Raw genomic sequence first — 26,678 nt, forward strand, 5'->3', positions numbered from 1 at the left:
ATGCCACCACTTCCTGTATCTGTTTCAAATTAAAAGCCCTCTAGCGTTTCATACATGGTCCAGCCATATACTAGGTTTTGATGTAGTCTTGCTTACTAAACAATGCAACAAACAGTGACCAACTCTAGTATCTTCAGCTAGAGGAGCTGGCTATGTGCACCAAATAAGAAGAGGAATCACAATAGGCATGGATAATATTTTTTTGCTCACATTTAGCAAATTAAAAAGCTGGTAATAAAGTCATCCACATTGAAATGTGCCCCATTTTGCAAGTTGTTATACAGTTACTGGAAATAAACTCATAATAAACTTAAAATACAATTTTTTTTTTTGAAAAAATGAATACATGTCCTTAGGCAAAGAACCGATTAGATGGCATAACAGCCAACTTTGCCCACCTGATCTCTGCTGGGACACCCTGATTTTTATCAAACACACTTGATACTCTCGTTGGTGGTCTTCTATAGTGAGTAGTCAAACAAGACAAACTGCCAACAGCATAAGATTAGTCAAAGGCCAACTGCCCACTAGTTGTGCTTCTTTACAGAACATCTCACATTACCAAGCATAATTTCCATTGTGACAACTGACCACAAAAAAGACTGAGAAAATGGAAAATGTCAAGCATATTTGATAATGACTGGAAAGTCCCAAACAACGTCAGCAGAACAGGAGAGCAATTAAACATTGGGTGAGCCGACCCTTTCTCAGCAGGGGCTCAATAATGCTCCATGATGACCATGTAGACATGCAGATTTGTATACTGGGTGGAAACTATATCTTCCATGACATTTTGACAGCACTATGTCATATCTATGACTAATGGGTGCTGTAGTTGGTGAAAGGTCACAAAATATATTTAAATATATTTGCAGACAGTACTTGATACATGTTTAGGTTAGTTGTAGAGTGAAAACAATAAGCAGACAGCTACAGTGACACTTGTGTATGTAGTTTTGCATTAACTAACCATAGCCAGCTTATACTAGATATTTAATAATGATATGTCACTTGATTTAGACTTAAGATTTAGCAAATTTAACAATGTTTGCTGATGATACGACTGTGCATACATTATCAACTAATATCGATGAATTTAGCAATACACTGAAGAATGAACTCATTCAATTTTAAAGTAGGGATTCCTGGCACACCTGATGAAGGCCACAAGCCAAAACATATTGATCCAACAAAAAAGGTTTTTTTTTCATACTACAAGAGTGAGTTTTGACCTTACAGTAGACAAAAAATATTTTACAAGCTAGGCACCAAGGAGGAAGGATGAATTTTGTCAGACACATAGACACATACACAAAATAGCAGCAAAAACGGAATAAAGGGTATCTATTATAAGACAATGCAGGTTATGCAAACTATAGTACTGTCTCGTCTTGATTACTGCTTAGTAATTAGGTCAAGTGATGAGCTTCAGTTAAAGCAGAATAGATCAACACAACTGACATTTCAGTAAGAGGCAGTATATATGAAATGCATCTCACGATGGCTGAAAGCTGAAGATAAATTAAGGTAGCCTCTCAACTTTGTTTAGGAACATAATAGTTTTGAATAGTTTTGTTTTTAATTTGACAATATTATTTTCTGGAGTACCCTCAGATCTTATCAAACAAGACCGGGGAGGACGGGTCACATTATGCAGCCCCAACCAAAGACCAAAGGCTTAATTAATAGCTGTACTTAAAAAAAACAGTATTGTATAGAGCCATATCTGATAGGAACAGTCTGCCATGCTTTATGTCTTAAGAATCTACAAAAAAAGTTTTAAGAAGAGGTAATTCATGAAGACAGGCCTGCAAAATAAATGGGCAACATAGGTTTTCTTTAATTTATTTGTAACATGGATGTTTAGATGAACTGTGTTTGTTATCATTGTTTTGCACTTTTAAATTGTTTTAAATGTTTTGTATATATATGGTCTTGTTGTAATTTTATTGTTGGATACAATAGTAAAAGTTGTAACTATATTGTTTACTGTATGTAATGTCAGTGCAACCATTGTTGACTATATGAATCTTATTTGAATATGGACCCCATGAAGAGTAGTAGGGATCCCAATAAACAAAAAAACAGTAAACAGCGTGCTCCTGTAGCCTACTGGTTAAGACTCATGCCACATAACTGCAACATCTGCGGTTTGAATTCCCACCACCCACCCCCCCAGAAAAACAGTAAACAATTATTTTCCTTATGCTCTGTAAGTTCAGCATCCCATTAGGGAAGCTGCATGTTGAGCATGACAATTCCACACCAAACAAACACATCTGGAGGTCTCGGTAGTTTGATCATTAATTCACATGTCTGACACAGATGCAGAAGACTACTATGGCATGTCCTTTCTACTTATTTTAATGGTCTTACTCACTGGCCTAAGGAGAGATTAATCTTCTAAACTAATAACATTTTTTTAGAAGTATTGATATTCTCTCATATTCAGAACTTTCTGACACTATAATTAACCAACCACTGGCTCTCCTAGGAGTAGAGGAAGTCCTGCTTTTGTTTGTAGGGGGAACCCCTTGCATGAATACTAATAACTGCTAGCAATATAATGCTGGGTAATAAGGCTATACTATGCAGAAAGATAGGTGTGGTGGTAAAAAAAAATTAAAGAATTCAGCAGAGACACTTGAATGAATTTATGGCAACATAGGGACTTGATTTAAATAACCAGTGGCGTACAGTTTTCATGGCTACACAGCCAGTTACTATTAGTGTGTGCAGTTCCATGCTAGCTTTTACCCTTGCCACTGTAGTAGCTTATTGGACAGGAAATTATGCTGCTCCCTGGGGCTTTGCATCCTGTAGTTTAAATTCATGTGATGGCTCCTCACTGACAGTACAGTTAAATGATAGACTTCACTAAAATGATGTTCCCATCTACCACATCTGTTACTGCCACTTAAAGTTTTCTTGAACTTATTGATCTAAAATTTTTGAAAACTAAAATGCATTTCAAGGAAACTGTGATGACTTTGCTGGGTGGGTAAAAGTTAGACTCCCACCCAATGCAGTGTTGTTGGAAGCCCTTCTTTTTCATTTACATATGTGACTTGCTTGTTAGGGCTTAGCACCAATTTGGCTGGTAGAAAAAGTGGCCACCTCTGTTTTTCTCTCATCCTCTTATTCTGTTCATTTAGCAAACATTGGTAGGAGGGGATCTGAAGACATCTCTCACCAGAGAAGACTCCTCATCAGCAGGGATGAGGCTGATTTGGTCTGGGGAGGTAATGGAGGAGCGGGTGGTGCGTGGCGTCCGTGGCGAGGGCAAGGTGTCCCAGGCATTGTAGCCACTTGGAGGTGGGTTGGGCATCTGTACCCCTGAGCGTTGACAGCATTCCTCCGCATTGGTCATCCAAGCCTCTAAGAGCTTCTCTCTGTCCCAATCTGAGGCAAAAAAGGCATAATTAAAGAGAAATACAAAACAGAGAAGCCTAAACGAGGTAAATGAGAAGTGTTACAGTTTTGTTATGAGTGCATGACAATGAGTCTGGATGATAGTCAAGACAAAAAAAGGAGGGGAGAAGGAAAATGCTAGATTATCATTGAAGAAGTGGACAATGTAGTAAAAGGCCAATCGGTCAGCCAGTTGTTAAAAAAATAATTTTGAATGAGTATTTGAGTTGGCCTTTTGAAACAATGTAACCTCCTCACATCATATCTTTTTACCACAATCCAGACTTTTAAGACATGTGATAAGCAAACATGTTCACAGGCCAGGCCCAGTAACACAAAGCTTCTAAGAATAGTAGCACTGATCTAGAGTTCCTGGATCACAAGAGCATTAAAAACAAAAACACAGTGTATTTTTGTGATAATATTTTATACTATAATATTTATAATACTTCATGAATGTGGGCCTTAGACAGGCATGGAAAACCACTAAAGACAACCTATTACAGAATTCCATCTTGACTGATAAAAAAAACTTGTTTTTCTCTATTAAAATCTCTTAATCCATACAAAAATTAAATTTTCACAATAAAAAATATGTAAATATCCGTAGTCCATCCTGTCTGATATTTATTTGAGTTGATATGCAAAATGCTGAATACACCAAAGCCCACACAAATCCCACTCCAGTGGCAACAATACCACCGAAGCCTTTCAAGCAACCAACAGCGTAGACCTGCTGCCATCTGGTTTTCTGTTTTAGAATAGCTGTTTAAGCCGACATTAGCAGAAGAACAGGTTTGAGAGCTTTTCAGTATAAATATTGAATGACTTGTGGATTGTGCCCGAGTCCAAATTTTCTAATGAAAAAGTTCCCTCCTAAAATAAGGAAAGTGACCCGGTCAACTGTGCAATTAGGCCATTATCAGCCTCGAGACACGTTTCACCATAAAAAAAAATGCCTCAGACCCTAAATGGCCTCGTTTAGATAATGAATATTGCAACAATTTCCCCCAACCCCATTCAATTAAAACTCATCAATGATGACCCTATCTGCATGCGTTTGGCCATTATAAAAGGAGTCTGAAATTAAAAGTCTTCACATTCAGTCTTACATATTAAAACTTTGCTTGAGAAATACAAATTGTCAGAAGCACAGACTGACTGACAGGAAGGCAGCTAGGCAGGCAAGCAAGAAATGTGATAAGAACACTGGTAAAAAGACTAAAATGGAAATATACGCTAGGAAGCATGAATGAATGTGTGAAAGTTTTCACATAAAAGTCCAAAAACCCTTCTCCTGGAGATTAACAGAAATCCTGAAATGTTCCATCCCTATTAGACAGACAGGAAACATTCCCAAGATAGAGGTGAATAAATATAGCACCATTCTGGGGTCACTCTCTCCCCCCTACGCTCCCAAAAGTATGTCTCATATGTAGCACACACGGCTCAAAAACCAGCCTCTCAGCCCACTGAATTAGAGAAGGTGGTATTTAAGGGCTGAATATCAATCCTAAACTGAGACATATTTTTGAAGTCCTCTGCTAACATAATCTGAGCCAAGTTAAATTAACTGGGGTTGTAGTTTTCAAAGGCTTTAAGTCAAATAACAATGTTTTTGAACATTTGAAGTCCCTCAAACACATTATCATTGCTAGATTAAATGAAGGTAGTTCAAGAAATGGTTAGCTTAAAGCTGCAAATCAAATCAAAACTGTGACACAGTTACTCTACTTTGCCAAGCCGAAGTTCTGTGGGCATGGAGAATGTGGCAAAATGAATTTCCTTCATTCTCCTAGGGTTAAAAGGTTTTCTCTGATGTAGCCTATCAGCAACACATTTCTTGGATGCATGTGTTGTTAGGTAGTGATTGATTTGATTACTTGAATTTGACTGGACAGAATCATATATACTGTATTATTTCATATGAGCTGAACTGGGTGGATGAGTACATTATTTTTGTTGTGTGGATGCATTACACTCATACCCTTAACAAGCTGTGTAACTTGGCTTTTAATTCATAGCTACCATTACTTTCCACAATAGAGGTAATATTACAACCTGTGTCACACCAAACTCAAAGTCTCATACTTTATATTCCTTCTGGCATTTACACTGCAGACACACTGTTTGCTTGATAGCAACTCTGTTAGCAACAAAACAACAAGTGATTTAAGTGTCAGACATATTGCTTTGTTTTGCTAATATTTTACAAGACTTTACAACTCAATGTCATTAAAGTTATTCATTTGTGATGGACAGAAACTAAGACAAAAAGATAAGCCAACAAGTGATACGAACAAGTAATGTGTACTTGTTAGGATTGTATTTTTTTGCAAAAAACAACTTTTGTGTAATTGTACGTACTCAGGTTTGGTTCTGCTTGTTTGTGGACACGCTTTCATTTGTATGAAAAGCCAGTGTGTGTTGTGGGCAATGTTATTTACAGTATATGCCAAGTGTGTAATTTGCAAACAAGTGTTCCTCCTCACATATTTTGTGGAAAAGACAAGCCTCTAAATCAGCATTTAAAGCATGTGACACTGACACTCTCCACTGAGAGCAGTACAAATGAAATTCTTTTAGATAACAATGGTTGTTGACAGCTGTTAACATCTTGCCTCTTTGACTGTAAGGAAGTCACTGGAGTGTAGCATGAAGTTGATGTGTGAAAAGGCCTTTCTAATCCGAAAACAAACAAAATATAAGACTAATTTCACAATAAATGTTTTCTTTACAATTTAAACACAAAATATCTATAAAACAATATGTGAATGTAGCCTTGAATTTTTATATTCAGTACTAATAAGTACTAGCAAATGTCTGACAGAGTGTGTGTGTTTAATGTACCATGGGCACGTAGAAGTGCCTCTGCAGTGAAGAGTGGGGCCTGCAACATGTCGGCTGTCTCCACTATCAGCATGTCCTTCAGCCTCCGTAGATCCTGAGGTCGCAGGCCCTCATACAGCTAGAGAGGAGGCCGGGAGAGAGGAGAGCATGGAGACAAGAGAGGAGGAAAGGAAGATAAAGACAGGAGAGGAAGAGAAGCAATGAAGGTGGGAGCAGAAAGAAAGATGGGGCGAAGTGGAGGGAGAGAATAGAGGTATTAAAAGCATATCAAATATGTGATTGCTGACGCATGACTAAGCCAGCCCCAATGAGCTAACAGACTGATGATGATAGGAGTCACATGCCTTGTGGCAAACTATTTTGTGTGACTAATCTGTGTGTGTGTTTGTTTTTAACCAAAGCATCTGAAGTATGAAGTGGTGGGCTGGTCAGCAAATTCCTAACTAAATTATAAACACTGGAATATGGTCAAATAATGCCTGAAGAAGAGGTTTTTTTAATGTAGGTTTTTATCAGTACCAATATTACACAACTGACCAATCTGTGAACAGTGCAACTAAGTGTCATGTTATTATAGAGAGAAGCTCATGAAATGATGGTATTATGTGAAAGTACAATTTTGTTACTGGTATGTTGTAAGTGACACCAGTTGAGTGTGACAAACTGAAAGCTGTATACCCACTGTATACCCACTACACACTCTTGCTATTTTATTCTGTACCTCTCTTCGGTCAAGGGCTGCGTACTCTGCCTCTATACCCTCTGCCTCGGGGGCAAGAGAGAAGACCATCTGTGACTCCAGGCACAGGGCCAGATCCTTGTGGTGCTGCTTCTCTGCACAGTCACATGGAGTCTCGCGGTTTTCGTTCTCCGCAAAAAGGTCCGCTTCTTTCTGCACCAAGAACTGTGAGGAGGAAGATGAGTGTTTGGATCAAGGGGCACAAACTATATGCAGTGACACGTACTAAAGCTCACTTGCCTGTATGTAGTTTTGAAACACCTTGAATTACAAAAAACAGTTGAGGACCACTTACTCTGTGATGCTAGTTCAGGGAATCGCAACACAATTATGGCAGAAATGCTCATCCCAATTATTTTGGAGAGAACATCTCCTTCTGATTGTCATTGCTATGCTTCTTAACAAAATTTAAATAAAAATGTTTTATCACATTGAAAAAATTAAATAAATTGTCTTCTCAACTATTAAAATGCAATTTCACCTTCCCTAACATTTGCCTAATTCATTCTTTTCCACTTTCATCACAGCAGACCTGTCAGCGTCCCAACTTTGACATTTAGTGTTGCCAATGGTGCACATTAGATTTTCAAGATATGCCACGGTAAGGCTTTCAGGGTCAATTATCATTATTTTTTTACTATATTAAATTACATAATGAAGAGCCATACAAATGCATGATAGATTGCATGAGCATGCAATTTGATTATCTACGATTAGCTGTGCAATCATAGTTAAATCCATTTGATAATTGCTTTTGTTCACATTGAACTTTAAATCCTTCATCATGAAGATTACACTTTTAGATTCAACACACCATCCATTTCAAAACTACACTCATCCTACAAATTCACAACAGCAAATGTTGAAAGACACACAATGTTAGCTTGAATTATCAAAAAGATGTATTGTGTACAGCATCTTTCCAAAACTCACCCAGGAGTATGTGGCGAGCATGCAAATTATTGTCCCTTAGACAAGGTCGCAACTGACCCAACACAAGGCAGCACACATGCCACTATTCCACAAAGATTCATAGTTAATAAAATGACAGATATTGAATAATTTGTATTAACATCAGGGTTACTCTGGCTCCTTTTATCTTCCTTCCCTTCAAATTGCTCCCTGTCTCACAGGGCCCCTTCAATTCCATCTATGTTGCCTTTGATCTAAACCTAAAAATGTCATACTTGGGAATATTTTACATTAGCCCAGACTGAAAAATATCCAAAGGATTGCGTAATATTACCCCAACACAGATCTTCATGCCTGAGGCAGCAGCATAGTGCAGGCAGGTATTTTTCTTGTTGTCAGTGGCATTGACATCAGCTCTCTCATACTCTCCATGATCCAGCTTTGCTCCGGTCCATGCCAGGATGATTTGGAGACACTCTGCCCGACGCTGCTCGTCTTCATATGGCCGTGAAATCCGAGGTTGCAGCGCCCCCTCTGAGGTCAGGATCTGGGGCCCCATGCAGAGAAGGTGCAGAGATGTCTCATTGTGCACATTTCGCTTGTTAGGATTCCCATCTTTGCTTAGGAGAAAAGACCTAAAAGAACAAGACAGACAGGGATACCGGCTCATTTCAAGGTTTTGCTCATTTTCACATGATGCATGTACATGTGTGCGAACCCACAGGTGGCAGATTCACATCCTGCCTTTGGTTTCATGCTACTCTGCTGATAAACAACTGGTGGCAGTACCATGTCAACAAACATGCCAATGCGCTAATAAAAGCAGTGAAGAAGACTGCTTGCAGGCAAACAGATAAAGGAAAAGAAAAAAAAAAAGAATAATATGAAATTTTTTTTTTTAAAAGTACATTTTGATGAGAAACACTGAATGTAAACAACTTTTGTAATTTCCTCCTGGCACCCTTAAAAAAGCTTTTTACTACAGTAAATATAGTCATATTTTACTATAAAATAATATTCTGTCTAATTGAGTGACAATCAATAAAGTCCTCTCAGACGTCCAGACCCATGTGAAAATGCAAATTGCACCTCAAATGAATCATTTCCAAGTGAAATCCATGCATTATTTTTTTAGTTAATCAGTCTCAGAATTTCAGTGCTATAAGAGTAAACTACAATCATCAGACTATATCTATCTATCCATCCATCCATCCATCCCGGTATCCAGTCATGTATTTGCTTTTACTTAATTTTACCATTATCTGCGTCCATTCTACAACCCCTCTAGCATCTTTCGTAGTCAGGTAGAAATGCAAAATTGAGCAAGCATCTTTTTGGGGGAGAAATGACAGCAGTTAATATAAACACATGCAAGGTTGTTAGCTTGTGGGATGGGATGTTCTTTGAGCCCCATCCTATCCTAACCCAGCATGTCGCATTCCTAAGAGCTGCTAACAGATGGCTATGTGGAGAGACAGATGGGACTGAGACATATAGAGAGAAAACATGAACATTTTTTCTTACAATGCAGCAATACATTAGTAGATGGGACAACAGAGAGCAACAAAGTAAGAGAAGAGTCTGAAAGGGTACCATATAAGGAATGTGAATAATCATTTAATTATTCAATACAGGCATATAAAAAACTAGAGCAAAATAAATTAGTCCCTCATCTATCAACCCTTAGATATCCATTTCCCATTGTCAAAGCAGCCTTTCCAAAAATATGTGACTCTGACTGTGTACATTATGCCTGCTTTCTTGTTTGTTTTGATTCTTTATGGGACGTATCCTGACCTGAGTAGGCGTGTCATGGCGTGCCGGGCAGCATAGTGTAGTGGAGTGTTGTGCTGGTAGGACTCTCCATATGTAGAGTTGGGATCCAGAGCCTCCTTGAACTGCAGGTTGCTCTCGTACAATTGGCAGGCCAACACCTCATCGCCATTGATGAGAGCCTTACGGAACTTGGTCGCTGTGTTCCCCATGTCTTACCCTACTGTGGGTTCAAGCTCTGACTGACAAAGCAGCCTCTTAAGTCGTCTTCAACCTGTTCAAGTCCAATAGGCTAACATACTGAATGTCCTAAAGAAAAGAAGAAGAACAAGAGTTAAATTCCCTCACGGCTGTGCCCAAGTCCAACAAGGCCTTGTTAGCTAAAAAAAATTAACATCACTTGAGGTAAATAAAGCTGTTTATCATTGGAAAAACTCCAGCAAAACATATTTTTACCACTGTTTCAAGAAAACCAGTCCTCTGTGTTAGGGAATTAATCAGTTCCAGTCCCTCTGAATCACAAGGACAAGAGCTTCACATCCAAGGTTGGTCAGGCTGCTCTGTTACAAGCCTGTGTGTCAGCATCACCACTGCACTCTAAACCACCTCCTTGTGTTTCTCTTTTTATTTTTTTGTTTTGAATAACTCAACATAGTGCCAACAAAGCTCACACAGAGAGAAGGACAAGACTTCCTTTGGCATCACCAGGAGCTTCCGCCTCCATGTGCCAAAGCTGCCCATCCCACTGAGGCCAGGAGTCATCGTGAAGCAATATATCCTCAACTCAAGAACAACATGCAGCGAGTCAGCATTTCCCTTCCACCAGAGCACCATATGGTCATGACTGTTTGGGCAAAGGGATGCTTTTATGAATTTCTGGTGAGCTACAGTACAGATCATGAGAACACAACACCATCACCTTCAGCCAAATATTTTCTACTTCATTCTGCTAAAGTCAGAAGGCTGTAATGCTGCTATTTTAATGTTAAAGTTTGCTGTCCTGCAAAAAAAACTTGAAAAACCATAAGAGTTCAGTTTTCCACTAAATTTATTCATTCATATTAATTTTTCAGCACCAAGCCAATTCTGCACACTATCGCATTGGTGAAGGCACATTCTGTGCATAAGAGAGAGAAAGAAAGCTCTCTGAAAACCTTTTAAGAGTACATACCAAATGTCCAACTCCATCTGGGTTGGCAAGTATGATTAATAAAATGGTATTTTAATGATGATATTCCATTTGCCTGACAATGATTTTCAAAATTTATAATGACAGAGTGAAGACCGTTTAAGTTTTTCATTCATTGGCCTAATTAGACAATATTTACACGATATCAGAAATCTCACACTACAAAAGAAAATGTGTGTCACAGATAAGGGTGTAAAAGGAGGGACTTTCCCAAGTTGTTTCGGTGACCTTTGATCTTTTCCCAAGAAGAAGTATGACTTGGTATGAATTTGGGGAATTATGAATGTTGCACTTAAGCAACATGAACGGAGCAAGAAGTTGAAGACAAAATACTCATGCCAATACATGCATTCACACATAAAGGTAGACAGTGGACCATATGGAGTTAATTAGTGCAGTTTTAGACTGATGAGGTTTTACCAGTGCACCTGTGGCTGAGACTCATTAAATTCACTGATTAGCAAACAAAATAATAGGTATATATCTTTAATTACGTGCTCAAATTTTAAAACCAAGTACAGCAGCAGATGCCCATTTCGCTTAAAATGTGTACATAATTCCCCTGTGTAAGTTGTTTAGAAATAATAATCAGAGAAAATCTCAAGTGACATCCATAATACAAGTGGACTTCAGCTCCTCTCATTATAACACGAGTCCACAATAACTTAACACACCTGCATGTTGTATCATTTATTTGTATTTCTGTCCACCTAAACAGCTCAATTCTGACTATTTATCCAAATTATGTTCATGCTTGGTAATATCAGGATAGTAAATAATCTGCATCCACCCTCGTTGTGTGCCCACTACATTCAAATAACACAATAATAACACATTAAAAACAATCTTTCAACATGCAGACAGTGAAACCAGGTGGCAAAAGTTAACTTGCCTTGCGTCAATAAATCTGTGTCAAGCGTACAATGTGAAGACAGACAACTCACAAAACCACAAACACAGGACAAGTCAAGCAGACAATGTAAACACCTGATCTTTGAACAGGCTTATATAACCTCATAAAAGGTAACACTACTAAGGTTAACTTACTCTCCAAATGTATAACTAATTAACCTAGCTGGCAATAGTTAACGACACTCCTCCATAAACAGCGCCGACCAACAACATCTAACTATAGCTACCAAGAGTCGCAGTTATGGATAAGGAAATATTACAGACAGTGTGCGTAGCTTGCCACTTGTCACTAAACTCCTTCATGCAGGCCTTTCCCCATGCTGTGTGGTGTTTACCATTTTCGCTAGCTCAAAACGACGGTTGTGTGTTGTTTTAATGTTAACAGTCCGCGATAACGCTTTGTTACATTTCTGCTTTAAAAACAACATTCATCAGCCAACTGACCTTAAATAACATTAGCTGCAAACCATTCCGTTTGTTGACAGGGCTAGTGTTAGTCACTAGTTACATTATATTGCTTGCTAGCTGTGTGTTATTCAAAAACAAAAAAAAAGAAAAAAAAACACATCATGACGCTAGCATCTGCGTTGGCTAACGTCAGTGCCTACGCTAGCGGGTCAGCTAACAAAGCTAACCACAGTTGATAAACTCGCGGTAAACAAAGAGAAACAAGTATTTCGACTTACACAGATGGTTCATGTCGTTGTTGTAGAGCCGATCTTGTGAATTAACTGTCAGCCGCTAGCGCAATAAGCAGAGGGTTTTCTCGTTAAGTGAGGTAATGCTTTCCCATAAATAATGTGTGCTCAGAGCGGTGATGTTGTTCCTGTCAACTCTCCGTTGGCTCTCTGCTGACTGCTACTGGGGCTGCCAGGTCTCACCACAACCCCCCAAAAACAGGTGGGAAAAGATGGCACATATTGCTCAGACACTAAAACACTAAATGATGGCATTTCTATGTGTGTGTGTTCCTACTGTTATTTCAAAAACACACCGTAGTCAAGTCAATTTTATCTGTATAGCACATTTCATACACAATGGCAGTTCAAGGTGTTTACTATCAGCATGAAAGCAATTGATCAACATGATAAAATCGTTTTAAAGCAAGGCTTAAAAAGGCAGAAATACAACAACCAAAAATGAAGACGAAATCAAGCATACACATACACACATTCACATAATAATAGTAAAAATAGAAATAAATAAATAAAAACAATAAAAAGTTGAAAAACAGTTGTCCAGCCACACACACACACAGGTAAGAAATTGGCTATTCATAAGCTTGAGAAAACAGGCAGGTCTTGAGTTTTCTTTTAAACATGGAAACAGTAGTGACTAATCTCAGGTCATCTGGTAGTTTGTTCCACAGAGCAGGGCCAAAGTAACTAAAAGCTCCCTCTGAAGACCTGGATCTTATTCTGGGTACAGTTAGACGACAACTACCAGATGACCTTCTCACTGACTCTGGTCAGTGAGCAGGTCAGTAATATACTGGGGAGCCATACCATTAAGTGCTTTGTAGACTAGTAGCAGAATTTTGAAGTTGATTCTGTGCTGTAGTGGGAGCCAGTTAAGATATTTAACTGGTGTAATATGTTTGTATTTGCAATTTTTGTAGACTTCAATGACACAGAAATGAATTAAGTTGTAGCCAATAGTTTATGTGACAATGTTATTTTGGACTGATGACATGCAATGGCGAGCCAAATGCATCTCTTTTTTTTAATCTTAGTTTTCTGTGGTTTTTTATACCAAACTATCACAAAGGCTCAACATCATAACTGTGCATTTGTCATGCAATGGTAGTATGAAGGACATAAAAGGCTATCCTGTTCAGTATCTGTCAGGTCTACAGGTTCTCATAAGCAGAAAAGAAATGGAATTCTTCAAAATGAAAATTTCAAAAGTTCAAACTCTCCACTTTTCAGTTATAAACTCCTAAATAAATGTGTATTTCAGTCAATGTTGACAGATGCAATCAGTCTCAGGCTTTTCTAGTGCTCATCTTGTTATAGCTGTGATTACAATAAGCCAACACTAGAGTGCGACAGAGTCCATGGAAAAAAATGAAGCTTTTTGGAGGAACATGAAGTTATGTGGTTATATGGTCTTAAAATGACTTGAATAGGTTTGGACTTGGTTTTGATCAATAAAATAAGTCTAAAAAAGAGGGTCATCTCAATTGAGATGGCTCTACTCTCCATCACACTCCTGTACATGCTTGGTCTACGAGCAATGAGCAAATTTCTATCAAATGTCTACCAAACAGAATCCATAACTGACAATAAATTACTTATCTGGTGTATTTTTATACCAACACGGTGCTTTATTATCATGTAAAAAAGTATGCTGGATTTAAATAACCACTCATATAGCCCATAGAACACATATGCCTTTTATTATCAAATATTTGAACATTGCAATTAAGGTATATACAGCATATTATCCTCACATCTAACAGATCACACATTTCATACAGGCCTTCAATAAATAATCTGTAAACACAAAATTTCAGTGTAAAGACAGATCCAGTAATGTATTCACAATGAAACATACATAACGCTGTCAAATACATTGGGGAAACTTAAACAAATGCTTTGACACTTTCAGAAATTCCAAATTCAGACTTACATCAATGGGTTGTTTGAAAAAAACATATAGTGCAAGAGAACAGATGGATTTGAGAAAGAAGGAATAATCTTACATCTCAGGATGGTGATGCTCATTGTGCCACATATATCTCCGGACTTTTCATGTCAATATTTTAATGTCCTTTATGTTTCCTTGTTTCACCACAAATGGAAGAAACCCAAGACAAAGTCGTATTCTCAAAAACTTATTCATTGTGGCAGACGAAGAACAACCAAAAGGACAAAACGAGGCCATATATCTCAGACACAAAACATTTAAGGGTTTGTGTAAAAGGAATAGTAAGCCGCCATGCCTTTGGATGAGGGGGCCTCCTTGCTGTAGGAGCTACTGTTGCTTGCAGCAGAGGCCAAGTCCTCACATTTAATGTCAGCGGGTGAGTCATCTGTGCTTGGACCATTAACAGACAAACGCCTTCGCTTGCAGGCTGCGGTATAAGACTCAACCTTGTCTAGAGACAGAGCTAAAGGCTGTGTGTCTGTCCAGGAAGAGATCAGGCCTCCACTGCCGTTTAGCTCCTCCTCAATCTGTGGTTTAACCTTGTCTGAGTCTTCCGAGAAACCAGCCGTGGGACTGGGCCTCGGAGACCAAGGCAGGCTCGGAGTGACCTTTCTCTGGTATGCTGCTCTGGACCCCCACCCCGTAGACATGGTGGTGAAAGGAGAGTCTGGGTAGTAGCTGAGAGCGTGGGATGTTTGCATTGACAGAGATTTGATACCGTAAGGAAGCAGGGAGCTCGAGTATTCCCCCTCGTAAGGTGTCAGATCAAGCTTGCTACTGGTGCTGCTGCCATTTCCGGCTTGCTGCATTGAGGTGACAAACCACCTCTGTGAGGCTGCGTCTTCTGTCTGAGGTGAGAGGAGGCTGTTGGTCTGAGGCACTGCTCTCTCACTGTTGTAGAAGCGGTTCTGGGGAAGGTTGTTGACAAACTGATCCTGAAAGAGGGGCTGCATGGCGTAGCGGGCGCCTGGGACAATCTGGTGGGCCCGGGGGGAGTCAGTTGGAGACGGGGTGAGGCGGTCATTCTCTGGAACTGTGTACATCCTGAAAAATACATGTATACACTCATAAATCTGCTGGAAATTTGAGACAAAAGCACTGACCAAAACAGTGAATTTGATGTAGGCATGTGCTTTTTTCTTTTCTTTTTTTTTTACTGATAAGCAACGCAATACTCACGAATCATAATTATCTCTGAATCCTTTGGCAAAAGGGTTGTGATCAATTTTCAGCTGTGTAATCTAAAACAAAGAAAAATGGAAGAATAAGTTACATATTGACATGTGAAGATAAAGAGAAAACAAGTTTAAAGGTGCACCATGCACTTTACATGACTATAAAACACGTGTGTACAAATAAAGCCCACAAGAAAACAAGAAATTATAGCTGATTAATATTAAAAATGGTTAGATATGTCAATTGAATTTTAATGATTTGTAAGAAAATGTAAATGAATCAAGACTAAATGCAGGATGCATGAGTGTGCTAGAAGAGCATCCTTTAACATGTTGCAGCTCAAAATAAGGCTATTACGCTGCAGAGGAGGAGTGGTGGAGTTTTTTTTTTCTTGCTTACATCAGTGTTCTGGTAGGCAGTGACAGCTATGAACTGGGTTTCTGGAAATGTGAAGCTTTGAGTCTTTACGTCACTGTTAATGTCCTCCACCCCGTCCTCCGTCACCTCCACGATGTGCAGTCTGGGCTGGTACTTATGCAGCGACTGCAGGACAATCATCTACACAAGGACATCGCAAATAGAAAAACAGTTATAGTTAATTCGGAAAATATGCGCTAATTGTTTGTTTGTTTGTTTGTTTTTATTATGATGAATTTGTGCCAAGAAGTTATTTCTCAACTTTCGTCTCTAGCAAAATATATTCTGGCATTGAAAGCCCTTAAAGTCTTAAAAATAGTGATGTTGACTTTATTATATTTTATTAAGGTATTCGTTTGAATAACGTCTGTAGAGTCTGCAAAAATATCGTCTCCTTTGCGTCAGCGCGCAAAAAATACCATACAAACAATTTATTTTTCAAACAAAAATAATATTTTCTTCCAAAAATAAGTATTAAATAGGGTGACAGAAAAGCTATTATGCATTTTACAAACACAGTAATGGCATACAAAGAATTAATCACAATCCAATACAACGAAAAATAATTTTAACACTTCAATACAATTAATTAAAATTAATTTAGATCTTCCATTATAGTTAAAGTCGTTATTTTAAGTGTATTTATTGATTCAGTGTATTTAACTTACCTGTGAAGTTGGCCTACTATGGTTGGTTCCTTTATTGTTGGTGAGTTTCAGTTTGCTGAAGGAGATTTCTTGTCTCATCCAGTGGGCCCCTGTGTTTGGAGACTCTGGATGGATGTAGACTTTGTTCCCTAGGAAATATTAAAAAAAAAAAAAAAGAATTTCCATCAAACTGCAGTAGCTTCACTTGCTCATTTCTGCTCTGCTACAGTGTGAAATGGTTTTAAAATACACACATACTCTGAAAATGGTATCTATCAAACAGGCATTATAGAATTATATTTATTTAAACAAAATTGACTAATCACATCACCACACTTTTTTAATCTCAGGGTTTTGTTTTTTTTTTTAAATTTAACAGACTCAACACTGAACAGAATGGACTTCGTTAATAATGTCAAATATCGACCTGAATCACCTGCATCAGTACCTTGGCTGCTATTGTCCGCCTTCCCACAGGTGACCCACTTGCCACCTTGAAATCTCCAGTGGTTTGGATCAGCCAGAACCACTTCCACAAACACGTTGTAGTGAGCTGCCAGATTGAGACCGGCTATGTTAAAACTGAGAAACGGGAACATCCGTCTGCAAACACAAAACAAACATAAAAAATAGATTTAAAAAAAAATAATAGATAGTGACATTATTGTAAATGTGGCCCTTATGCACTTCAATTATATTTAGACTATATTACAGTGGCCTGTTTGTAGCCTCGAACAATTAAAATATTTTTCCCTAGGCCTACAGGAAGTGAAAACGTCATTTAAGTGAACTGATGGAAATTTACTCGTGAAAATCAAAAAAGATTGTGTTAAGGAAAAAAAAAAGAAAAAAAAAAAAAAAAAGAAAAAAAATATTTTTATTCGCCTGCCGTCTCACCTGCCCTGCTTGGTGATGATCATCTCGGTCTGGTGCCGGTGGAACTTGAGCCACAGCGGCCGGTTGCAGAGATAGACCTGGGCCCTCATCCCCGGCCCGGAACCGGGTAGGGCCATGTTGCTGAGAGCGGACCCTGAGCCGGTGTAGGGCGGGTAGATGCAGCCGGGGCTCTGCCCGAGCTGGTACGCCGAGCTGAAGTGACTGCGGCCGGCAGCGGAGGAGGAAAATCCCTCTGGAGGCAACACGGAACCCAAGTGAAGAGAGGAAGTGTACCTAGCAGCGCTGGACGGGGTGTAAACCGTCCCACTAGGGGTGTAAGGGATAAAAGAGCAAGGACTCGCTGTTTCTGGGCTGTGTTTAGAAACAGTGGGAGGGATGTAGTACCGGTCAGCACCCAACCCGTGCTCCGTGTACCTGCTGCCAGAAACCGGATCCTCCCCGTCCACGACCGGAGATTTGCGCCTCTCCTCCGCTGCGTCTTTCGTAGAGGAGAAGGAGCCGCTCTCTCCTTCACCGCCGAGCATGTCTGCTTCTTTATTCAGCCTTGTCACAAGCGTCTTTGATCCCAGCCTCTTCACCCCCCTCACAAGTGTTTGTATGCCAGGTGTCTTCTGACAAAAACCTCTTCTGTCAGCATTCCCTGGAGTGTGAATCCTTGAGACAGAAACAGTTTATGGTTAAGGAGAGCCTAATGATGAGCTGCATGTCACCAGCGCTTTAAAGGCCCAACACAAGTGTCAACATGGTAAGTTGAGCATGAACGAGTGAGATAGCAGTGGAAAGTGACCGTCATATCAGAACCGCAGATCAATGTGGGCGTTTCAAGGTGCGACTGTGAAGTCTATTAACTATTGTACTTCAGTCGTCTTTTAAAATACAGTGGTTTTACCGTAGGCTAACTTAAAAAAAAAAAAAAGTCATCTTTGGCAGATCCTAGATCTTACTCTCTCTTTCTCTTTCAATTCGTTTCTCTGTCTTAAAATTATATAGGAGAAATATTCCATTAAATTCAATAGATTTTTTTTTTTGGAATTTAAGTTCACAAGGAGATGCTAAATCCATGATGAGATTTGGATCAATAGGCCGTGATGAATTTGTAAGTAATAAAGCTGACCGGCCAGGAATCGGAAAGACGTCCATCCTCGACAAGCAGAAAATAAATTGAGTTGACTGTTTGTGTTTAGGCAGGCTATATTAGAGGGGAATCGCCTTGAGGTAGACTACAGCCAGTTTCTTGTAAATCATATGACAAACTCTGAACAAAGCAGTGATTTTCGGGGGTTGTTTTGTGGCGTGAAACTAAAATGAAAGTTCACCCACGATTCTTGAGATTCGTAGCATAATTTGAAGGAATCTTATGTAAAACCGCAGATTTTTCGGTGAAAACAAATGTGCTATTTTTGCTTTTCACATTCCAGTAGACAACCAAACTTCTTTACCAAAAAAAAACCCAAAAAGCACCAACATGTTATAAAGTCATAGCACCGTGTTTTTCTTAAAAATGCATTTGTTAAAAAAATTCCTGTTTATCAATTACCAAGTAACTGATAGGCTGCTGTTAATCCTCGTCTCTGTCATTATTCACAGTTTTGCATTCATTCAGCTCTGATGCGGTCCTGTATCCCAACGGGATACCCGACGTGAAAACGGGAAATAGCCAATTATTTTTCCGTTTGAAGAAACCTGTGATGTTTCTTGGATCAGACAGCCCGATGTGAGAAACGACCACAAACAAATCTAATCGACCCCTTAAGAAAAAAGTATTAAAAAATACAAATAAATGTATATATAAATGTATATAGAGGAACGGTGTTGTTTTGTTTTATTCCCAGAAAATAATCCCAACGGCTAAATTGATAGTTAATTGTATTTTTAAACATGGGCAAATAATGTTAATGTGTCATTTATGATGCCATTAAATGAAACAAATCTCTCATTGGATAGTATAATGACACAAATAGGCCTATATAAAAAATTATACATGTAAAGTATATAAAAACATACCAAGCGATCCTTCCTCCTGGTTCCGTTTGCAAATGAAATTCAAGGCACCAAATTCAAACTTAATAACAATCTTTCTTAGGCAACGTCAACGCACGAAATAACCTGCGAGGCTGAGCCCATACCAGTGAGATACATGATATCAAGTTGCGTTGGGGTCGAGGTGGGAGTATAAAGCCTGAGCCATGTGGAGGCGGACTGATCACTATGCGCACTCCCACTCCTTTCACCGCTGCGCTCTCCTTGTGGCCACGACGCACAGATAGCAGCCTATTATCAGATTCCCCTCTGATCTCCATGGGGAGGGGTAGGGGATCCTCAGCATCATAGCCAAGGTGTAAGAGCGATGCTGCTTCCCAATCCATCCGTGAATCGTTTCCATCTCATCATCCGCACAAAGAACACAACCAGAGTAACATTCCCATCAGGGAGTGTCTGTGGTGGGGGAAGGGGGGTCAATAGTGGGTTTATGGTGACCTTACTCTAGCCTACTTTTTATATCCAAAGGACTATTTTAATTCCCGTATAAGGACTTTGTAAAAACACAGCATGCTGTCTATAAATCAACCCCCCTCCCTTATTTCAACAGAAAGTCTACTTTTTAAAGCCTTTTCCACAGCAGGCAAACAAAATAAGCCCTAAAAATGCACAAATACATAAAAAATATTGCTGCTAATTTCAATTTCTAATGGAGCCCTAGTAACTCACATACAGATAGAGGGTCCATGCTTTACCTGTTGTCATATTTTACCTGAAATAAGACATGTTGTCAACTGTGAAACAAGAACTTGGAAATTAAATGTGCCTCATAAAAAAAAAAAACAAATGAAACACATTCTTTAATTTTCATGTCAGCTTTGCTACAAGAGCTGTCACAATTGAAACTCAGTTGTATCACCAACCTTGATGGGTTTTCTGTATCAAACTAGTGGCGATTAAAGACAAGTACAGGTATACAGTCAACATGATCCCTGATATCAGTGCTAACTGGGCTCAAGAGTGAGAAGCCCTGCCTAGAGCAGCAGAATGAATGACCATATTGGTCATTGAGAGGTCTAAACATTGTGTCAGGGGACCTTTGGTGCAGTCAAGCAAAATGTCTGAGGGACACTTTGCTGTTCTGTGATTTTGCTGATATTGGGCTGATGGGAGAGTTCATGTGTATGTCTTCAGTGATACTGATATGGAGAGACAAAAGAACAATATCAGATCATTTTGGCTCTTTAAGTGCTCAAATCTTTGACTGTTGACCTCCTCAACTCCTTCCACTTCCTCAGTTCAAAGGAAACCAAATTCAGACCTTAAATGATGCTGCATTAGTGTGTTAATGGGACACCTTTTAGCAGCTTAAAGACCCAGCTCTCCACTCAGGAGTAAAGGGCCAGACGATGCTCAGCTGCTGCTGCTTCTTGCTTGCTTGGGGAAAAGTTTACATGAGAAAGACAGTGAGAGGATTAGTGAAGCTGGTCGCCACCTCTGAAATAAACACACCGCACATCAAACAGGGCAAATCAACTACTTGGGTAAACTGTTTGAACAGCAAACAGTCTAAAGCTAATACACTTCTGCTGATTGCATTGATAAACTGATACAGCTGTTTGATTATTTCAGGAATTCATGAATATAGAGTAAGAATTCACAAACCTTGGTGTGCACATGCAGTTTCAGTGGTCTTAAATTTAAGTAGGAGTTTTTTTTTCTCTATGAAGGACTTTCTTGTGCTGTTATTCTTATATCTGTAAGTTTGTTTACTATAATATTATATATTACAGGTGAATGTAGTAAAAAGCCTACTGTCAAATATCAGTTTGTCTTGGACTGAAATTCAAATATATTAAACTCTCTCTAACTTTCTCTTTCAATATTTAACAGACTACATATCTGGCAAACACAAACACATAGTCACGTGATTTGATGGTAAAAACCAATGAGTCAGAAGTGAGAATGTGAAATCTCGCAACGTTTCTATTGAAGTTTCTGTGTAAGCTTCTGTTTGCCCCGGCAGTACAGGGGATTGCACACTCACTCACGCATTCAGTATCTTGTAAAAACTCAGGCACTCAGAAAAGTGTTTTACGTATTGTCACTTCACTTGGATATTTGTTCTTCACTGCAAGATGACGTATGTGCAGAGTTTGATGCTAGAAGGCTGTTTTCACATTCATCTGTAGAAGGGGGGGAAATTTTCTCATGTGCTCACTTTAAATCTGAGTTTAAGACATGTTACAAATGAGCATGATTCTGTGACATCATAACTATTTTGGAAGCCAGTCTTGGTCCAATATGCAGCTTACACAAGTGTGACGCAAGTGCAACTGCTGTACACTGAGAGGGACATTTCGGTGAAGTCCCGTTTTTAAAATGAAAAATATTTGCATATTCATAGAGTTTCAATTTTTCAATGAGAGAGAAGGATTAGATGTAATTGGAGAATTTTTTACCCCTTTCTTCAGTTCAAATATGTATAGGCATGGACCCATTGCTTGCTCACTATAGCTCCTTGTGGTGAGGAAAACACACAATTTCTTATTAAAGATGCTTTTATACATCACATAAAGCTGTTTGGTTATTATGTGTTTATTGGACAGCCTGTGTGCAAAGTGGTCTAACTCCTCTCTCTGTCACGCTCGATGAGCAGCTTCCCCTAGCTGTGCCTGCTTTTTGACACGTCTAAAGGGCTGTTTCTGACACCTTGCCATCCTGCCTGCCACCCCTCCCGCAGTGCTCATGCCAGGCAGGAGGAAAAAGATGGTGACCTGGCCATCGCCACGCTGCCCTAGGCCACTGCCACCCTGCTGGCAGCAGAAGGTCTGTTGGGCTGAAGCCATGCCAGGAACTCCACCCGCCGCAGCTTGTGATGTCACAACAGACATGCTCTCAGAGGACAGATCTGATTGGCTCCGATGGGTTGCCTGTCTCACTTCCTGGGAAATGCCCTCTCAACAACTTACAGACATACAAACCTAATTAATTATCACTTTAATTGAATGTGATCTCAGCTTTCTGCCCTTCTAGCTGATCAGCTGTCTTCACAGATCATACAGGAAACCAGAAATATGTTCTCCCATCATGTGGAGTAATTTGCATGTCATAATGATTAAGGAAGATAAAAAAAACAAAACTGACAGCCAGTATATGAAGATTTGTAATTAAAATAAAGTTTTTACAACTCATCTTTTACTTCCTTTTGCTAATTAGTTATCACCCCATATAGAACAGAAATATGTGCAAAGTTATTATTGCCAGATCAACAGTTTCATGCCCAGATTCACTTGAAGACTAGGCCTATAAAGATCTGTTAGTCTGGCCCTTGACTGGTACATCAAAATCTAAACAGTAGAAAGAGTGTAATAATGTACTATGACATTAATTTTTGATATAAATTAGAACACACTGATAAATGTTTAAACTGATATTGCTAATACCACAGGGATACTGATTCCACAAACCAGTAAGCTAAGTCACAGATGAGAGTGTATACAGCAAGACTTTATACAGCAGAAGGTGGAGGCCTCTAAACTGACCCACTTCCTCTTCTTCCCCCCTACACTTACATTTATGGTTTGGTCCTACATCCTGTTAAGAGTAGCAGCAGGAGCGGACCATCACATTTGGTGCTCAGCGTGGGGGCGGTTGGTGAGCTGACATGTTCCAGCTATCCCATGGAGATACACTTCTGCCTCTCCGCGAAGATTTGGTGTTTTCTCATTTGCATTTGCTAATGAGATCCTGTTTGCATGACTTTATACTGGAAAGCTATCTCTCTGAATATCTCTTTACAAATACAGGAGGAGGATGAAGTCTTATTTATTTAACCTTTGTTAACTAATTAGTTCTATTAAGATTAAGGATGTCTATTTCAGGAGAGATCTGGCCAATAAAGCATCAGTAATGCAGCAGGCAAATAGAAAGACAAAGAAATTTAAAAGGTAAACAATCAAAGTTACATTAAGAAAAAAAAATCCTGTTACAATAAAATTGTAGGTAAATATTAGGAGGCTTCACATTTGATTAGTTGTAACACAGGAACCACGTTAGTATTCTGAGGTATCACACTCTACATTGTGAGTCACCAGTGCAACAACAGTTGTAACAGCTTTGTAGTGATACTGTGAAAGAGTGCTAGCTCTCTATAAAAGCCAAGGACAGGTTAATCACATGAGCATCTTAACTTAGACAAGTCAAGCATTGATTTCTTCTAGTTGTTTACTGTCTGTATGCTACTGTTCAAGAGAGTTCACCATCTCACTGGTGAACAAGTGTGTGAACCTGCCCTCGTCACTTCACCTCGATCACAACTTCACACAAGAGATTCATCTTCTCAGAAGATTTCCTCAGCCAAGACCCATGACTCCCAAAATCACTTATCTGACGGCAAGTTCTAGAAGACTCCGGCCAGTGCCAATTAAGGCCTGGTTCGAGCACTTCCTCATTATCACCCAATCTGCACTGTTAAAAATTCCTGCCCACCCATCTGCCAGTGTCAGCAGCCCCCAAAGTACAGTCACAATTTGATCTCAGGTCACAGTAATGAGTTATTGCCTCTATGACATCCAGCGACAGTTACACATTTCAGTGATATGAATATATATGATTCAGTGATAAGCCTTTAAAAGCTTATAACATGTGCATCAGTAAAGCTATGACAGCAAGATGGAGGATGAGGAAACAGCTCTGAATACCACATCTGCTTCTTTTGCATGAGGCAGCCAACGAGATGACTCAAGGTGTTAAAAATCACTTTGGTGCAGTGCTGTTGAGTAAGTCATTGCATACTTACTATTGCAAAGGCTGCTTCTCTGTAGTTGACCTCTGACCTTCCTGTTAAAGAGGGCAATCACTTGGACAAGTCCCTGCTGGGTGCAGGTAAGTAAGTCACATTATTTTATTAAAACAAGATGTAGCACATCAACAGTTCTCCCTATGTCCCATCAATGACAATTATTGTGTCAGTCAAGACAGTATTCAATGAGAATTGTCTGATTTTAACACTGACTTTACTTTAATAATGAAAATCCAATCTGCAATGTACTCATTTTACATGGTTGTGAATATGACTTTCCTCATCCAGAGCATACACTGACATTTAATAGATCTATATATTGACGCAACAGTAAGAAAGCATCAATATAATAACCCAGCAATGGCAAAAGAACAGATCAACTACTTGTATTGTTTAGAAGAATGTTCCTTTCTCCAGTGGGGTGGAAGGAATATTTTCTGCATTATGTCCCCTCACTGAGCAGGCAGGCAGGACCCTGAGCATGTTTTCTCTCATATGGGAAATCTGCTGACTGCGGTATCACATTATGATTAACAATTTAACTATGATCCCCTTCTTTCCCATTGTTATTCCACAGATGACTGAGAGTAAGAGTGAAATACCAGCAACGGCACGCAGGCTTCATTAGATTCATTGATTGATTTATTGTTTTCCATGGTTGTAATCACTTCCCCCAAGGTAATTTGTAAGCTCTTTATGGTTCAGAGGTATAAGCCTGAGAGTTAATTAATCGGCTTTGTTTAGAAGTTTGAAAGTAGAAATGCCCCTCTGAATTGGTAACTGCTTGGAAGGCAACAGTCTCGGTGACTTAGAATCCCTTGTTTGCCTTGAGAAAACATCAAGACTAAGCAGATAAACAGACAGAATTATGTCTGGATAATTTTAAGATCTTTTGAATGTACCTTGATTCATCTTTACCCTCTTAATATTCTTCTCATCAAATCCAAAATAAGGATTTTGTCACACTTCAGAAGACATACCTTTTGGTATTTAAGTGAAAACTAAAAAAACAGTCATTAAAAGTTATTGTTCAATCAAAAATTTGGCCAGTTCTCACCAAATAATAACAAATCAAACACCACACACAACCACTTTAAAAACAAATTAGCTGAACTTGCTAATGAAACTGACATACAGCTAAAGTTTAAGGAAATTCAGATTTCTGTATTATTTTCCAATAATTGAAACCAAAAGCATTTTTACGCTGTACTCACACTCCTATACCTATTTTTATTCTCGTGTTAGCCACTTAAATTGGCACTCCTTCAAAAAAGTATTGCTCTTCTCCACTGGAGTTTAATTTTATCACCCCTGAATAAAATTATATTACTTTTATGTTCTGACCCAAATCCTTGCTCTTGGCAGAAGCTAAATTTGACACACTCGTCCCTGCTCCCCTCTTCACCCACAAAACCCCTGATGTTGTCTGGCCTTTGTCAGTCTTAATTGAAGTCCCAGCTTGCTTTAATTGGCTTTCCAATGGTATGTGAATGAGAACTGCTGTTTATGGGTTAAGTGCATCTTAATCAGAGCTTTAATCCAGTCATTAACAGAGAAACATGAGGTGTCGAGAGCAGTGAAGAGAGGTTGATAATTGAGAGGCGGCTTCCTTGCTCCCTGTGCTGTGTGTGTGTGTGTGTGTGTGTGTATATATATATATATATATATATATGTGTGTATATATATATATATATATATATATATATATATATATAAGTGTATGTGTATGCTCACTTCAGGAGTGTTATTATCGAGGAGAAACTGACAAGACAATATGGAGCAGAAGTAGGAAAATCTTCCAAAAATTGTCAATGTCAGTAAAATATTATACTGTATAAGTACCGACAGAAACATTTGCTTTTCCTATTTTACTCTACCCTTACATTTTCCTTTAGGTAGAACAAAAATGCAAAGATTTGGAAGATGAAAAATATGCTCTCAGTACTTCCATACCCCCCCCCCCCCTCCAAAAAAAAAAAAAACAACTGACTGAGAAAAAAATATTTTTTTACTCTATACATTTGTTTCCTGATGAAACTATATACCACTACTGATAGTAAAAATTGTTATTGTCTAAAAAACACAACTCCTCCGTACCCGCCCCACTTCTATTGCTCAGCTGTCACTTTCTCACTGAGTTTTTCTCGCTGTATATTTTAACACCTATCCCCTGTGTGAGGCCTATGTTCTTCCGTACCCCCACTCTTCCCCCTCTTTCTCTATCTCTCTCACACACACACACACACACACATACACACACACAGCACTGAATCAACGCGACTATATTGAATAAACATGCTGCTTTTTGATTCTTTTTTTAAG

At 39.0% G+C, this 26,678-nt stretch overlaps 2 protein-coding genes and 1 long non-coding RNA gene across 7 annotated transcripts in view; 1 reads left to right on the forward strand and 2 right to left on the reverse strand.

The window, feature by feature from the left end:
* LOC122986832 (ankyrin repeat and IBR domain-containing protein 1-like) overlaps positions 1–12,648 on the reverse strand; it is a 42,783-nt gene extending 30,135 nt beyond the window's left edge. The window contains exons 1-6 of one of the 2 annotated variants that reach the window (XM_044358256.1): positions 12,473–12,648; positions 9,710–9,994; positions 8,247–8,547; positions 6,983–7,165; positions 6,262–6,379; positions 3,194–3,402 (exon numbers count right to left, since the gene is read on the reverse strand). In XM_044358256.1, the coding sequence (XP_044214191.1) occupies positions 3,194–3,402; positions 6,262–6,379; positions 6,983–7,165; positions 8,247–8,547; positions 9,710–9,897 (999 nt within the window). In that variant the 5' untranslated portion in view covers positions 9,898–9,994; positions 12,473–12,648. Of the gene's footprint in view, positions 1–3,193; positions 3,403–6,261; positions 6,380–6,982; positions 7,166–8,246; positions 8,548–9,709; positions 9,995–12,230; positions 12,341–12,472 lie in introns of those variants that run through there. The other variant, XM_044358257.1, reaches the window with a different exon arrangement.
* LOC122986836 lies at positions 10,075–22,746 on the forward strand. Of its 3 annotated transcripts, none has more exons than XR_006404398.1 (2): positions 10,075–10,564; positions 22,212–22,746. It is a non-coding gene; the product is annotated as an uncharacterized LOC122986836 (long non-coding RNA). The 3 variants fall into 3 exon arrangements; XR_006404400.1 differs by lacking the exon at positions 10,075–10,564 and adding an exon at positions 12,606–12,686; XR_006404399.1 differs by lacking the exon at positions 10,075–10,564 and adding an exon at positions 18,233–18,317.
* On the reverse strand, positions 14,196–18,285 carry LOC122986833 (eomesodermin-like). Of its 2 annotated transcripts, none has more exons than XM_044358258.1 (6): positions 17,573–18,285; positions 17,112–17,278; positions 16,697–16,824; positions 16,011–16,169; positions 15,615–15,676; positions 14,196–15,479 (listed from the first exon to the last, which is right to left on the reverse strand). In XM_044358258.1, the coding sequence occupies exons 1-6, from the start codon at positions 18,094–18,096 to the stop codon at positions 14,693–14,695; spliced, it is 1,827 nt and encodes a 608-aa protein (XP_044214193.1). In that variant the 5' UTR covers positions 18,097–18,285; the 3' UTR covers positions 14,196–14,692. The 2 variants fall into 2 exon arrangements, with proteins under 2 accessions (XP_044214193.1, XP_044214194.1); XM_044358259.1 differs by having other exon boundaries at positions 14,197–15,479; positions 17,124–17,278; positions 17,573–18,100.
* Positions 22,747–26,678: the final 3,932 nt, after the last annotated feature.

The sequence above is a fragment of the Thunnus albacares genome, chromosome 8, assembly GCF_914725855.1.
Source record: "Thunnus albacares chromosome 8, fThuAlb1.1, whole genome shotgun sequence".
Classification (NCBI taxonomy): domain Eukaryota; kingdom Metazoa; phylum Chordata; class Actinopteri; order Scombriformes; family Scombridae; genus Thunnus; species Thunnus albacares.

What these genes read in the sequence shown, in the direction of transcription:
- LOC122986833 (XM_044358258.1), bottom strand. Translation starts at nt 18,096, where the DNA reads ATGCTCGGCGGTGAAGGAGAGAGCGGCTCCTTCTCCTCTACGAAAGAC. An exon ending in ATCATCACCAAGCAGGGCAG is followed by an intron (nt 17,279 to 17,572) that starts GTGAGACGGCAG and finishes TTGTGTTTGCAG; the next exon opens with ACGGATGTTCCCGTTTCTCA. An exon ending in ATAGTAGGCCAACTTCACAG is followed by an intron (nt 16,170 to 16,696) that starts GTAAGTTAAATA and finishes GTCCTTGTGTAG; the next exon opens with ATGATTGTCCTGCAGTCGCT.